At 36.1% G+C, this 16,556-nt stretch overlaps 1 protein-coding gene across 6 annotated transcripts in view; it reads left to right on the plus strand.

The window, feature by feature from the left end:
* The window catches only part of LOC126705357 (rRNA (cytosine-C(5))-methyltransferase NOP2C), a 30,880-nt gene that overhangs the window by 11,532 nt on the left and 2,792 nt on the right, over positions 1-16,556 (plus strand). The window contains exons 5-10 of one of the 6 annotated variants that reach the window (XR_007648258.1): positions 461-523; positions 4,319-4,440; positions 11,405-11,645; positions 12,344-12,555; positions 13,245-13,336; positions 13,486-13,796. Coding sequence is in view for 5 of the 6 variants with exons in the window: in XM_050404307.1 (XP_050260264.1) it covers positions 461-523; positions 4,319-4,440; positions 11,405-11,649; positions 12,348-12,555; positions 15,667-15,767 (739 nt within the window). In the remaining variant the exon portion in view is untranslated. Of the gene's footprint in view, positions 1-460; positions 524-4,318; positions 4,441-11,404; positions 11,650-12,343; positions 12,556-13,244; positions 13,803-13,846; positions 13,975-15,666; positions 15,768-16,556 lie in introns of those variants that run through there. The other 5 variants (XM_050404309.1, XM_050404307.1, XM_050404308.1 and 2 more) reach the window with 5 other exon arrangements.

A 16,556-nucleotide genomic window follows, 5' to 3' on the forward strand; every position in this document is an offset into this window, starting at 1 on the left:
AATAAGAGGGTTTGCACAATGATAAGTAGGGTTAGGTTTGGAAGATTAAAACATGTTTGTATTGGGTTCTAAAGCTAGTATAGCATTGATGGAAATTAAATTAAATTAAAGAAGGTAACAAGAAGAAATATTTTAGGACTTACACTATAGTCCCTTAGACACAGGTCTTGGGTTAGGGTTGATCACAAAATCCTTTAGGAGCATGTCAAACTATACTTTTAGGAAAAGCATGCTTTTGTATGATTTTTTTAATATATTTATTTATCATTGTCAAAAATTGAGCATTTCCATGTGGACCATGAAGTGATCTGTCTTTTTCTATTCATTGCTCTGTTCCTATATATCTAGTAGTTGTTGATACTTTCCTGGTTTAATCTTTCTTATTTGGGTATGTTTTATGTTGTTAAATATTGACACAGTGTCTGTAAATTGCCCTTATGGTTTTTTTTTTTTTTCTCAGATGTTCTCGAGGGTGAGATTTTTCTTCAAAACCTGCCAAGCATTGTCACTGCTCATGCGTTAGGTACCTATTACATTGTCAAATTTCTCTAAAGTGAGATTTTTTTTTTCCCCCTTATTGTTGGTGTTAATTTTGTTCCCTTCATCTATTATCATATTTTGAGGTCTTTTAGCATTTCAATGGGGGAAGTAATGTAATGATTGCTCCATAGTCCTTGCATGATTCAAAAATTAGTTGCTGAAGAAACATTATGATAACTGAAGCAGCAAGAATTTAGGTCATTTTGTTGAAGATATTGGGTTTATGTTAATGTAACGGCCCAAGAGGTCCAATTTATTGTAAGCCCATGTAGGGCCAACCATAGCTCTTATATATAACCTACTAGGGTTCATTGTAATCAACAAATTGAAAATACAGTAAAGCTGTAGTTGCTAGGGCTTTATCCCGCAAACCACATAACTTTTGTGTTCTCTCTTTCTTGCTTCCGCTTCTCTACATTATTTTATTTTTATCTTTCAACTTGATATCAGAGCCATCTCTATTCTATTTCAATTAAATGATCAACACCTTCCATTGTCACTGTTTTAGCTTGCATTAAAACTTATAATTTAGTTGATGTTTTCTTTTGGGTGTTGTTATTGCTCTTGATGGTGAGTGTTGGTGGCTTTCTCAGTAGTTTTTGTTGGCCTCTATTGTTGGTTGTTGTTGGTGTGGTCTAGGTGGTTGTAGTTGTTGATGGTTGTTGTTGGTGATTGTAGTTGTTGTTGGTTGTTGTTCTCGGCAGATTGCTTGTTGTTGTCGCTGTTGGTTGTTGTTATTGTTGTTCTCGGCAGTTGTCATTGTTGTTATCACTGGTGGTGGTTGTGGTTGTCGCTGTGGTTATCATTGTTGTCTCATGGGTGTCGCTGGGTCCTTTAACCCGAGATCCAAATCTGACTGCAACCTAACTAGGTAGATCTAGGTTTATTTTTTGGCATATTCCGGCGTGTTCTCAACAAATATGGTACCCTTCTTGGGTTTTCAGCTTGTCCTGGTGGTTTTCCGGTTATGGAGATTGCCTACCGGAGTTTGCAGTGGCTTTCCTCGATCTCTTGGTCGTTACATGTGGTCCCTAGGTGATTTTTCTTGGTAGTGGTTGTCGTCAGAGTTGTTGGTTGCTGGCATAGTGGTCGTCGGTGAGTTCTAAGGCCGCCAATGTGGTTGTTGGTTCCTTATTTGGTATTGAATAGTTTCAGCTGGTTCATCTCGGTTTTTTGGTCGGTTTCGCTTCTGTTTGTCTGGTTCAGCTTCAATTTCGGCTGGTTTCCTCAAGTTTTGGCTGGTTCACATCATTTTTCAGCCTCTTCAAGCAACTTGGCACTGTGTAGAAGTTGCTTAGTGTATATGTTCCAAGCTGGACCTATATGACCATATGCTCAAGCTTTCAAGCTTGAGGGGGAGTGTCGAAGATATTGGGTTGATGTTAATGTAATGGCTCAAGAGGCCTAATATATTGTAAGTACATGTAGGGCTAACCCTAGCACTTATATATGCCCTATTGGTTCATTGTAATCAACAATTGAAAAATACAATAAAGATGTAGCCACTAGGGCTTTATCCTATGGATGTAGGCCGAACCACATAACTCTTTGTGTTCTCTCTTTCTTGCTTTTGCTTTGCTGAATTATTTTATGAGAAAGGATTTGTTGCAAACTAAGTTGCGGCAACTCTTGCAAAAATACACACATGTCAATGCCTCAAATTGACACCTGTCTAGGCTTATATTTAAATGAAAACTTCCTTGTTAAGATTGAATTTTTCACCAAGTGGCCACTTGACATGTGTGCATTTTGTAGGAGTTGTCGCAACTTAGTTTGCAGCAAATCCTTTCTCTTATTTTATTATTTTCTTTCAACTGATTCTATATAGCAAAGAGCCGAATTTCTTGCTAGTAGATTGTAATGCCAAGAATAGATTTCAGTAATAACACAATAGATTGTAACGCCAATGAGCTCTAGCTCAATTGGCACCTCCTCCACTTGTAAGTGCGAGGTGGAGGGTGAGGTTGTGGGTTCAATATCCATTGGGTGTGAGTGTGTAACTTAGCAATTAAAAAAACACAATAGATTCTGGCAAAATAAAGAAAGAGATTGAATTGGGAATGGTAAACAAAGAAATTTTATGCACAAGGATCTAAGAAAATTTTCCTTCTTTCTTTATTTGGTTAGAGGACTGCTTTGAGTGGTCTTGCCATGCCCTCTGTTTTAGATTTCCTAGATTTATGTTGTTTTGGGTAGATTTTTGCTTCCCTTGTACGCTCCGTGTACCAGGGAAGTTTTTTTTGGTTGTTCTTTTATTCCAGTTTTCAATAAAGTTTTTAAATTGCTGATATAAAAAAAGGGACCTAAGAAAATTTTGAGATCTGATTTTTCTTGTATTTGATTAGAAAATTCTGCTACCTTAGGGTATGTACTTGTCCATAGCAAACCTGAAACTTCAGTCCTTGACTGTACATATAACAAACTAATCTGTACCATCCATTCTGCTTATTATTAATGATATTTACATATCTACGAAACTCTTAAGGAAAACACCATGTCCTGTATAAATAATATAAACACAAGATATAGCTAGGAAACACGTAAACCAAAAACAAGAGGTTGGACATATGCTAACTACTATGCTGATATGGGCCCTTTTGGTAAAACGTTTTGCAGCTTTAAAGCTGCTTTTTCCGTAGAAAAGCTGCTGACGTGTTTAGTGAAATCTCGTCAGGCTGCTTCTCAGGAATCAATGGCTGCAGTGGGCCCTGCAGAAGTTTTGATAAACAGCCAGGGGGCTGCTTTTCAAGCTTCTGTGCAGGCAACACATTTCTTTTTTCATGAATTATTATTATTATTTATTTATTTATTTTTCTTGAATTCTCATGACCACCTTTTATATTTCTTCAGTTATCTACGTTATCCATCTTTGTCATTTTAGATGTCCATGACATTTTCAATACAATATTTACCAAACACTCAGCTAAGCTTTTTAAGTGCATAAATCTGATTCCATAAAAAAGAAAAGCTAGGGCAATTCTTGCACAGCAATTCCTTCACAGCTAAAGTATCTTCATACTGGCCCTGAGTGTACTAATGGGCCTACTTTGCTTGACTTGGATATTCCTACATCGACTTATTATATTCAAGTTTTACTAATAAAGAAACAACCTTATTATATCCAAATGAGACTGTGTTTTGTAGGACAGTTCTTCAGAAGAGCAGGATGATCCTTGTTTTTTCTTCTTTTTCTCTTTCTGCTCATATGTTACTTATTTTTTGTAAGAACTCTCATGTCATTTGAATAGCAGTAGAACATAGTACTTGAAGAAATGTGTTCTGTTGCATGAAAAACTGTAGACCTATTGAAGTCTTTACTAACTAGGACTTTGTTTGAGTGGTCTCATATTTAGGGTTTTACACATTGTACTTCTTTGCTTGATTTCATTAATTCTGTTAGTTTTTCCCTTTGATCTGTTTGTATCTGTTTTTTTGCAGTGAGTTTACTATCGTAAACTCTTGTACTTTTCTTATCAATAAAGTTTTTATTACCTAACAAAAAAAAAAGAAAAGAAAGTGTTCTGTTGCATGAAAATAATCCTGGAAGTTATATTTCTCTATTTTCTAATTTCATTGCAAGTTGTATGTGCTTTAATAGTAGTGAACATAGCATTATAATAGTCCTTGGTTCTTATTATTTTTCTTTATTATCATGCATAGTGTTTTCATTATGATCATCAACTACTGTCCCTTGCGTAGGATTTAGCTATTGCTTAACACTCACAACAGGATTTAGTGGATGCATGGCATTATTTTAATTGTGCCTTTTATGCCTTAGATCCACAAAAGGGTGAGCGAATACTAGACATGTGTGCAGCACCGGGAGGGAAAACAACTGCGATTGCAATGCTTATGAAGGATGAAGGAGAGGTTGTTGCAGTTGATAGATCTCACAATAAGGTACAATTTCTGAACTTGAAGTGTGATAGAATGTTATCCATTTTTTCCTTTTCATATGGTTCTTAAATCCAATTGGGATCCTCTCCATTCCAAAGGAAATGGAGAGGGTCCAATTCATGGTGAAGATTTAATTTTTTTATGTATCTAAAGGTGTAAATGGTCTCACTTCATTTCATTTAAAATCCCATTCTACCAAAAATGGAATGGTAACTGATTTAAATGACATGGTATATTCACCTTTAAATTCATGAAATACTAAATCTTTCAACTTGGAATGGACACTCCTCATTTCAAAAGCAATTGGAGAGGGTCATTTTCCTCCTAAGGCACGTATATGCCAAGAAAATTAACTTTATTTTGCTGTAGATGATGCAACATGGCAACTAAAGCTGTGTCTGATCCCAAGAAATTGCAGGATGATTTTGTTACTTTGTGGAATTGGTATATATGGACTCATTGTATGTGCTTAAAAAAGCTTTTCTTTGACACATAATCAAGCAAACTTCACCTGTTTATTTGCTTGTATAACCCTAGGTGCTCTTCTATTGCATTTCTTAATGCCATTTGGTTCTGAAGAAGTTTGGAACTTCTTAGTTCTTATTATGCTTTTATCCTCTTCTTCACCTGATAGCAAACCTCTTTAATTTAACCCAACCCAAGTATTCTTTTAATGTGGTGAACTAAAAAACCTATTTCATTTCAGCACAAAATAAACCAAAACCTAACATTCTGCATTATCTTCTTATTGTACTTGGTGTTCACCTCCATATTTATAATGTGTACATATACATTTGTTGCATTTGCTTGTGTAACCCTAGGTGCTCCTGTTGCATTTCTTGATGCCATCTGGTCTAAAGATGGTTGGAACTTATTAGTTTTTTGTAGAAAGAGTTTCCTCTTCTATTTTGCTTTTATTGATCTCCCTCTACACACACACACACACACACACACACACACACATATTACACCATTTTTCCTCTTCTTCCACTTTAATTTTAACCCAATCAAATTATTATTTTAATGTGGTGAACTAAAAAATCTATTTCATTTCACCACCAAATAATCCAAATCCTAACACACTGTATCATCTTCTTCTATTGAACTTGTAGTGTTGACCTTCAACAGTTAAATTCTCAGTTTTGATCAATGGTACCCCCTCTGATTTCTTTGGTAGTACTAGGGGCGTTTGTCAAGGTGATCTATTATCCCCACTTCTTTTTGATATTGTCATGGAGGCATTTATTCGTTTGTTGGATGCAGCTGTCAATTTGGGTCAAATTTCAGGTTTTTCCAGTAGTCAATTTAGCTAGTGCGTCGTTGACAATGTCCCATCTGTTGTTTGTAGACGATACACTTATTTTTTGTGATGCTGATTCTAACCATATAGATGTTTTGCATGGGATTCTAGCCAGATTTGAAGTGGTTTCAGGATTAAAAATTAACTTGGGAAAGTCAGAATTGGTTTCAATTGGCAATGTGCCTAACATGGAGGAATTAGTGGAGATGTTGGGTTGTAGGCAATCCTCTCTTCCTTTGAAATATTTGAGTCTTCCGTTGGGTGCTACATATAAAGAGGAGCTAATTTGGAATCCTGTTTTGGAGAAGATGGAGTGGCGTTTAGCTGGATGGAAAAAGATGTATTTATCTAAGGGGGGTAAGTTCTTATTAAGAGCACCATTTCTAGTTTGCCTACCTATTTTCTCTCTATTTTCCTTCTTGTGAAAGTGGCTAATTGTATTGAGAAGTTACAGAGAGATTTTCTTTGGAGTGGTATTGATGCTCTGAAGGTGCCTCTAGTGAAATGATCTCAAGTTTGTACGCCGGTGCAAAATGGTGGGTTAGGCATCAGGCATTTGAGAAGATTTAATTTTGCCTTGTTAGGTAAATGGTTGTGGAGATATGGAACAGAGAGAGATGCCCTCTGAAGGAGGGTCATTGAGGTGAAATATGGAGATAGTTGGGGTGGTTGGTGCACAAAACTGGTATCAAGGACATATGGTGTTAGTGTGTGGAAATTAATTAGAAGTGGTTGGTTGGCTTTTTCTAAATTTCTTCAGTATGACATGGGTGATGGTACTAATGTGAAGTTTTGGGAGGATGTATGGTGTGGGGATTGTTCTCTTAAAGAAGTATTTCCAGAGTTGTATAGTATTAGTTGGGCAAGGGAGGCTTCTGTGTCGGAGGTCATGTGTTTCTCTATGGGAGGATTCATTGGGACATCCGGTTCCGTCCCCCGTATAGGATTGGGAGGAGGAAGCGTTGGATTTGTGTTGGGGTATTCTTTATTCCACAAATGTACAGGCTTTGGTGCTAATAAGGTTTGCTGGAAACCAGTAATTACTAAAGGTTTTGAGGTTAGAGGTTTTTACCATGCTCTATCCCTTTCTTCTGACATTTCGTTTCCTTGGAAAATGGTGTGGCAATTGAAGATTCCTCCTAGAGTAGCATTCTTTTCTTGGACTGCTGCTCTAGGTAAGATTCTAACTACAGATAATTTTTGGAATAGGCATATTGCAGTGCTTGATTGGTGCTGTATGTGCAAAAGGTGTGGAGAATCAGTAGATCATCTTCTTCTTCACTGTTCGATAGCATATGAGTTGTGGTCTATGGTATTTTGTTTGTTTGGTATATACTGGGTATGCCATATAAAGTTATTGAATTGTTGGCTTTATGGCAGGGCAAGTTTGGAAGACATAGATTTTTGGAGGTTTGTGCCACATTGTCTGTTTTGGTGTTTATGGCAGGAATGGAATGCTAGATGCTTTGAGGACTTGGAAGGGTCGATCCTTGATATAAAGTCCTTTTTCTTCCATACTCTCCTTAAATGGAGCTTAGTTTTATCTTTATGCACTTCTTTGTCCCTACCTGTTCTTCTTGATCATTGTAATTTGGGTTACTAATTTCTACCATTGTAGTACATTTTCAGTGTACTTGGGTTGGCTATTCTTTAATAAAAAGTTCTTACGTTATTTACATAAAAAAAAAATATTCCACTATCTCTCTAGGCGCGGTGGACCCCCTCATAGTTGACCACCCACTTGACCAAAAACTAAGTTTTTTGTTCTCTCCAAAAACTTAAAACTATCATTTTTCAAGAAAACTCAGTGTGTAAGCCCAAAAAAATGTTATTTATTTATTAGTTGTTATTTTGTTCATTGAAATAAGCATGTAGTTTATAATTTTCATTTTGTTGTGTATCATATAAAAAGGCCTTATCATATTGAATGATTCAAATTATTAAACAGTCCACTGTTGTATGTAAAAATGGGTAAGATCCATTAGTTTTGAATCTTTTGATGGGACACCACTCTACCATTGCGTATGTGTGTTGTGTTTGTGGTGGGGGGGGGGGGGTCATGCTATCCTCCGCAACTTTAGGAGGAGTATATCATTCTTCCCACTTCCCACTCTTTTTCCAATGAAAAAAGTTAGCCAATAGTGTGTTATGTTGGCATAGAAAAGATTGAAATTTTGTAACTGAAACAAATTGTCTGTCTTTGAAAAGTTTTTGGGTATTCTTGTCTGTTTGGGCTATATATAGGGTTGTAGACACTCCTCCATCAGTCTATTGGGAAGTGTCTAATTTGCTGGCTAAGGTGTTGTCCAATAGGTTGAAAGTGGTATTTCATTATCTGGGTTTCAGGGTGGGCTATACTGCTGACCTTGGTTTGTGTGTGTCTCTCATTTATTATTTGCTAATGATGCAGTCTTATTATTTTATTTATTAAAAAAAATTATGTGATGATAATTCTGAGCAAATTCTATATATTAGAATGGTGTTGAATTTTTTTGAAGCTGTGACAAGGCTTGAGGTAAATCATAGTAAGTGAAATGGTTTTTGTTGGAGAGGTTTCAAATATTTCAGTGCTTGCAGATCTCCTCCATTGCAGGATCGGGGGTTTGCCTATGACCTATCTTGGTATGCCTTTGGGGGCATCCTTCAAGGAAAATTTTGTGTGGAATCCTATTTTAGAGAAGATTGAATGCAGATTATCAGATTGAAAGAAACTATGTTTGTCAAAAGGAGGGAGGTTAACTTTATTGAAGAGTATGTTTTTGAGTATACTTATTATCTCTCGTTGTTCACTAGCCCTGTTAGTGTGGCGAATAGGATTGAGAAGTTGTAGAGATTTTTTTTTTTTTTTGGGGGTGGTGTTTTGGGGTACGGTGTGTACCCAATTACGATTGGTGGATTGGGCTTTAGGAAGTTAGTGAACTTTAACTCGGTCCTTTTGTGTAAATGGTTATGGCATTTTGGGTTGGATGAAGGGAAGCTATGGAGACAGGTAGCTGTGAAATCAGGAGAGGAGTGGGGGAGGTTGGTCCACAAAGACTGTTTTGATGAACTCAAGGTTGCAGCTTATAGGAAAGCATTATCATGGGGTGGGAAGGGTTCATGTTCAGTTTTGGCATAATGGGTGGTGTGGCGACCAACCATTGAGGATGGTTTTTCTTGATTTGTATGATTGTTCATTAGTTAGAGATGCTTCCGTTGGTTCCTTGTTGAGGAGACAAAGTGACGGGGAACAAAGGATTCGGGGTGTCAGATTTGAGCATGACTTTAATGTTTGGGAGATAGAGGTGGACGAGGTGGTAACCTCCTTCCATGATATTCTTTATTTCTATATCCCTCATTGAGAGGGTAGTGATCGATTGTTTTGGCGATTGAAATAGAGTGTAGATGTTGATATGCTTTCTTTTTATGATGCCTTAAGGGTCCTTCTGCTAATAGCTTCCCTTGGAAAAGATTTTGATGCCTCAAGGGAGTCTTTCATTGCAAATTTATAGGGTATTCATAATCTTTTTGGGCCACAGGCTTTCCTACTCATCTTCTTCTCAAATCATGATTTGAATAGTATATTTTTTGCTTGTTATGTATGGAATGTACTCCCTCTTATTTCTTTCTTCTTAATACTTTGTACACTTTCTGGTAAATGTTTGCTGAATTTATTTGTGCACACCCTATAGGGCGTTTGGCAAGTAGTAAAACTTGGCCAGCAATGACTAGTTCAATTGGTTTCATTCTTGGTTTAGTAGATTTTTTAGCTAAAACACACTTAAAATTTTTTTATTATTATTATTATTTCTTTATGTTAAATGGCATGGGCTAAAACAAACTAATTCTAAACTTAATGTTTTTCTGTTGAAACTGCATATAAAACAAAATCTAAACTGTTTCAAACTTGGGTTTAAACAAACACTATTTAAACCAATTCAAAATTGATCAGATTTGACTTTAGGTTTTGCTAAGAACTGAACTAGTTACATCCCCAATTCCACTGCCTACAGCCAATCCTCCTTAGAAGAGTACAAACCCCACTGTGTACATTAAAGATGATGGTGACAGCGTCAAGAATAGTGGCGGGTGGTATGAGAATGTTAGAGGATGTTTGGTTTGGGAAAAAAAATGTGTGTATTATATATTCATTTGCAGTTTTTTGTGGGACCTACCACTAAAAAACTTGTTTGGTTTTGTTACTTGTACTCAGTTTTCATTTTTAGTACCCAAGAAAGTGTTTTGAATACAGAAAATGAAAACAGGTTTGGCCATATTCATTTTTAGCAAAAATGAAGACAATGGCATTTTTGTAAAAAACCAGAAATATGTGGGCCTACACACTCAACTTTATGCCTATATCTTTTGTACTCAGAAAGAAACGTCCTCTCTCTCTCCTCGGCATGATCAATTTCTCTCTCTTGGTTGAGTTCAACATTGGTTTGGTTTTTTTTCTTTTGGCACTAAGCCGATTGAGTTTGGTGGTTGTGATCCGATTTGGGTTTGGGCTTAGTTTTAGCTGTGGCTGTGGTTGTGGGTGTGGATTTAGTTGTAATTGGGTGTATTGGTAGGGGGAAATGGTGGTGGGTGTGGCTGTGGCTGTCTCTCTCTCTCTCTCTCTGGGCTGTGGATTTGGATTTGGTGGTGGTGTTGGAGGTGGGTTTTGATCAGCTGTGGTGATGATGGTGGTGGATGCTGATGGATCTGGTATTGGTTTTACTGTTGGTGTGTGTGTTGTGAATTTTTAATTGAAAGATATGAGGTGAAAACAAACAAATGAGTCAGAAAACGAATAAACACCCAACACTGACCAAGCAGCACCTTAATGTTGGTAGAATTTGTACAATGGCAACCTTCCCATAGAATTTGATTTTTTTTTTTTTTTTAAAGTGTTTTTAGGTCCCAAGGGGAGAGGGAAGGAAAGATTTAAACTAGTGACCTCTGCTCCATATGGCTTGGTCCCCAACCAATTTTGCTACCCTTCGGGGTCCCAGAGAATTCAAATTTGAGAGTTGGATTCTTGAAAATCTTAAGCTCAAAATTCCAATTTTGATCTAACTTTGTTTACTCAGACAAGAGAAACCAACATTTGGAATTCTCAAATTACCACTTTTGGTGAAATCTCACCTCAAAACTTCTCAGCCAAACATGAAAAAATATAAAAAAAGAAAAAGATTAAGAATGGTTACTACATATGAACCGGCAAATGAACAACAAAAGTTTCTTGGTAAGAACCTTCCATTTTCTACATATGATATGCTGTAGAGGTAAAAAAGATTGGTGTGGGTTGATGCCCAGAATAAAGCATGCTGAAAGGAGCGGTAATGTTATGCTTGCATTGTGATATGATGGAAAGTAATACTCAACAGTTCACTTGCATTTGATTTACATTCCATAGTAACTGGTTTTCTGAGGCTTTGGTATGTTGTAATAGATACATGGGTCCTTGCTGCAGAAGAAAAATGCTTTTTAATATAATTAGGTTTTCTGCTTTTGAAAAAGTAAATTAATTTCTATCCAGTTCTTTCTCATAGATGAATTTATGTTCCTTCTTGATATTGAGAGTGTTGAAATTTTTTCCCTTTTGTAAATGGAAATTTACACCATGTAGTAATCTGATCATCTTTTTCAGTTTCATTGTTTTTTGAGTCCTAACTTCTTGCTTCTTTTTGATCGACTTATTTCTAGGTGCTTGTCATTCAGAAACTGGCTGCTGAAATGGGTTTGAATTGTATAACTGCATTTAAGTTGGATGCTCTTAAAGCTGTTTGGCAAAGGAATGACTCCGATATTACTACCGATCTATGTTGCAGTGAGGAGATAGATGGTGTAACTATTCAAAGTTCTGACTTACTGGGTTCACATGTGGATAGAAACTCATCCATCATTATGGAAGGGATGAGTGCTGAGAAGAGTGGCAAGGAAAGTGGTAGGTGAATACTTTGATCTACTGAACTTTAACCCAAGTAGAAAAGCACTAAAGAAATTTTGGCTCCACATTTTGATAAATATTCTGAAGTAATCATCAAATTTTTCTTTGCTTATCTAACCTGTAAATCTTGATATATTAATATCATGTTCTTTTTTTTTTGAAACCGCGCGGGGGGGAAATGTACCGGAGATATGATGTTCTTAAACTTTTAGAAAGATGACAAGATGTACTTTTGAGTCAATTTATTATTCTTAACAATTGGCTAAGATCATTCTGGCCACTGCTTATCATGTATTTATGGTCCAATTGAATCTAGTACACAGTAAATTTCAGGCTGATGCACATAGAAGACCATCTTTCCATTCAAGTCCATAGCGGGGAGTGGGGCTGTGACCAGTTAGTCAGGACAGAGTGTTTCTCGATTTATTCCTGTTCTGTTGTACATACTCAACATAATGAATCATTAAAGAGGGCCAAAAACAGGCTACTGAAATGTTGAAAAAATAGAATATATAAGCATTATAATGTTGGTTAGATTTGTGAAGTTAAGAATTTTCTATTCTGCATGTTACCAGAATGTATGTTCTGTATTTGATTTTCTTTTTGTATTGTTTTCACATCTGTTTCCTCTTTGATGTTTGTATAATATTTTTGTCTATGGTTACGAATTCATCTCTAATTAAGTCATTGATTAGTTAGCAATGAAAAAGCGAATGAGAGAACTTATGTTAGCAAAGCTGACATCAGGAAGAATATACGAAGAATACGGAATGGCTCTGGACGAAATCAGTGTAACGGTGGTAGGGTTCAGAATTCAAAAGGTTTTTCTCCTAACAGCTTTGATAGAGTCCTTCTTGATGCTCCCTGCTCTGCCCTTGGTTTGAGACCCCGGTTGTTTGCTGGAGAGGTAGGACAATCCAATTTAGATTGCCTTCTTCTATTATTTATTTAATTTTTATGCTGATTCTTCTGTATTTTTGTTGATAAGTAGTTAAGGTTTTTTTTTTCCCCATTTTCTCTTCATGTTAAAGATGTTAGGTTTATGAGTTAATTATGTAGTGGCCCAAGAGGCCTAATTATATTGTAAACCCCAGCTACACCTAACCCTAGTAGCTGCTAGGGCTTTATCACTATGCAGGCCTATATATCAAGGTTTTGAATTCTGTTCTAGATTGGTTACTAGAATGGAATATTTTGGTACCTGTACTGGGGTGTTTGTGTGTGTATTACATATTCCATAATCTCATTAATCAATAAAAAAAATCATAACATAAAACAATTATGAAAAGAATAATTAATAAAAATTCATAAAGTGGTCTTCAAACTATTTTTATTTATTTATTTATTTTGACTAGTCTGGTATTTCTTTTTGTCTTTTTAATCTTTCTTCTGCAGGACCTTCTCCCTCTATTCCCTCTCATTGTATATATGTCCCACATATAAATTTTATACTTTTTTCTTTTAAAGTTTAAAGGTTATCTCTTCTTATTCTCTCTTTCAAAATCTAATAAGTCAGTAAAATCATATCTTTTTATCAATAACGTAAAAGTAGTGGTGTTGAGTTAAACAAATTTACTTTATACTTTTAACTTCCAGTTCATATCCACTCTCAATTGTTCTTGTTGGAGTTGGTGATGGACCCTTGGGAAGATATGAAGAACTCTGCACGTGAATTTGATTTTTTTCAGGTATCACAGTAATCGCACACGATTAGCTTTGAATTCCATATAAGTTCTCTTTGTCTTCATCTCTCTCTCTCTCTCTCTCTCTAACTCGACTCAGCTGAGTCAACTCACCCACACTCTCACTCTTTCTCTCTTCAATACGGTACCATTAGGAGCTCTAGGCAGCACGTGGGTCACATTTTTCTGCAATGGAGGTCAAGACGCTCATGGGTTTAGAGGGTTGTGACGGTGTTGCTCTGGGTATTTGAAATCTGAACTTCTGTGTGTTGGTGTGAAATCTGGGTTTGCGTGGATGAGAGAAATAATTTCTTCCAATGTGGTTTTTGCACAAGAATCCATCTAGGTCTGCTTCAAAATCTAAAATTTCCACTTCCTAGATCTTGAATTGGCTTCCGATGGCATTTTTGGTTGAATTTTAGATTTGAGTCTGCTTCAAAGTTTGCAAATTTTCATTATTCATAACTTGATCTCTTCAAAAAAGTTTTGGGGCTTCTCAATTTGCTAGAGTTGCAGTGTCAGGTGGAAAGAGGATTAATTCGTTTTGTTATAAGCAAAGGAAGGAGCAAAGAAAGGTTATTTGTGCTTGCATGGCATCTCCACAAAACTTGAGAAGTGATGAATCCTTAGCCACCAAATTCAATGTAATTCTTTGCATTTGAAATCATTCAATTTCGTACTAGTTTAAATGTATTGCATTTTATTGGTTACCTTGTTTTTTCCTTAGATTAGCTCACTACAAATTCCATCGTATTATTTTTCATCCGATAGAATATTGTTGAGTTCCTAAAAATCAGATCCAAAAGTGATTAAATGATGGTGTCATCAAAATAGACCCTACTAAGCAACCTGTGGTCACCTCAAATCCAGTATTTGTAATAGTTGGGAGATTTTCTTTTCCTGATAGCTGAGATCTCGCAAGCATAGCCTATTCTTAGTTCTAGCACTGGAAGAGCAATTTCGGAGGAAGAAAAAAAATCTCAAAATATGATGAAAGATATATTCAAGGAGAATGGAGCACTTGTGTTAGCCTAAGGAATAGCAAGTGCCAAGGACGATTGGTTGCTATGCAAGTGGCCCTTGAGACAAGGTTATATAAAAAAGAAAAGAATAAGCATTGTCAGAACAATTTGAATAGAGTAGGCAGGGGGGCAAATACGAGAGAAAGAGTAAAGGAATTCAAACTCACATAGAGTGTATGGATTTCGTGTCTAAGTTTCCAATAACTCTCAAGGAGTTTTTGCCACCTAATTTTGTAGAAGAACTTGTGATGAAGGAAGAAATGGGAGAATGTCCTAAAGAAGTTGACAATATAGAGGTGATGCCTTTATAGAGGAGGGTAGCTAAGGTGGGTAAAATGATAAATTCCAAATCATGAATAGGCACTATTAAAATAGGTCTAACCATAGGTGGGTTTACACTAATTTTCCTTGTAAAAAATCAAGTGTTTGGTATGACAAGTAAAATTTTTCAAACAAACTACCAAAACTGAGGGCTCAGCCACCAGGACCGCTGGTGGCAGAGATCCAGTGACTGTGCCTCTGAAACCAGCTGCAGGAATAGTAGCTCTAGCCACCATCGTCGAAATGGTGTCTCCAGTGACTAAACTACCAACAACGATGGCCAGAATGGTGTCTTCAACTACCAGACAGCCAGCACCGCTGGCTAGAATGACTGTTTCGGTTATCAGACCTTTGGCATCAGTCATCGGAACAATAGCTCTGATAATCGGACACCTTCACCGATTGCTAGAGTGGCAGCTTCGGTGACCAGACCACCGGCACTAGTTGAAGGAGCGGCAGCTCCAACCACCAAATTGCTGGCACTGTCAACCTCTGGTGACCTAGCCACCAAATGGGGTGAGAGGAAGCAACTGTGTTTTTGTAAAATGTTTTACCAATTTTTAAGGGTAAAACATTTTACAACTTTTTATAAAGGATTTTACGGTCAATGGAAAATATTTTACTAGTTTGACTATATTTTATACGCAAATAAACACCTGAAAATGAGAAAACATTTTCTAGAAAAAATATTTTAGTTCAAAACAAACAGAGCATAAAAACAAAAAATTTTGTTCAAAATAGCCTACCAAACGTGTTCTTAAAAAGCCAGAAAACACTCCCAGCCACATCTTATGCTTCTCCATTTGGCTGGGAATGTATGTAGAGATTGAGGTCTTATTCAAAAATTAGGATTGCTTGTTTGAGCATATGCCAATCATTATTATTTTTTTCTTTTAATTCATGCTAGTGTTATAGACATAGTTTATGTTTTAATGTTTGGTTTTCTATTATCAATTGATTGAGAAAATATGATATTAATTTTTTTGTTGGCAGGATACAATTGAATCCTTAAGAAACCATGCAAAGTATCAGAGGAGAATGTTTGATCAGGCTGTTCAGTTAGCTCGCCCGGGTGGAATAATCGTGTATTCAACGTTAGTATGCATGCATTGTGTTACTCATTGTATTACCACATGTTGACATTTCAAGTGCCTCACCATGATAACAATAACAGGCATAATATTCTTAATTTCTTAGTTAATATCATTGTTATCTTTCTATCTCTTCTATTTACTGACTTTTGATTGGTGCTGTCCACTGGGTGATTGGACAAGTAAATGTTCTAAGTTTTCTTAAATTGTTTGAATGTGGAGGAGTGAGGAGCTCATATAGTAATTATTTTTCCTTGATTCTCTTTTCATATTGTTATGCATGTTTGTGTGTGATTGCATGCCATGTCAAAGTGTTATGGTGCAGTAATACACAAATACTAATATCATAATGGACAAATTTTTTCCTCCAAACTGGTTTGAATAAATCTTGATGTGGGAGCACAGCTAGAAATTATTTTGGAATTTCTTAGTCGAAATCTATTGACCTTTTAAAATTTTTATTTATTTTTTAATATATTTTTATTGGATTATATCACATTTTTTCATTTATTTAGTTTGGGGTTCAGATATGGATTAAATTTCATGTTTTTAGATAGGGAGTAGTTTTAGATTATCTTTTAGGTGAGAGTTATATGGATGTTATCTTAATCTTTATTTCTTGGAAGCTCTACAAAAAGGCTCCAGATGGATGGTTTGTAGTCATACTATTATTATTTATAAAAATTCTTTCATTGGTGAAATTGCTTTTCTGTTTGTTGGTGAAGCCAAGCAATCCTTAGGTTGTGAATCTTAAGGTTTATAGGGTTGTTCTAGGTGGTGAAGCCTAGGCTG

This window comes from Quercus robur, chromosome 11 (genome assembly GCF_932294415.1).
Source record: "Quercus robur chromosome 11, dhQueRobu3.1, whole genome shotgun sequence".
In the NCBI taxonomy this organism is placed as follows: Eukaryota; Viridiplantae; Streptophyta; class Magnoliopsida; order Fagales; family Fagaceae; genus Quercus; species Quercus robur.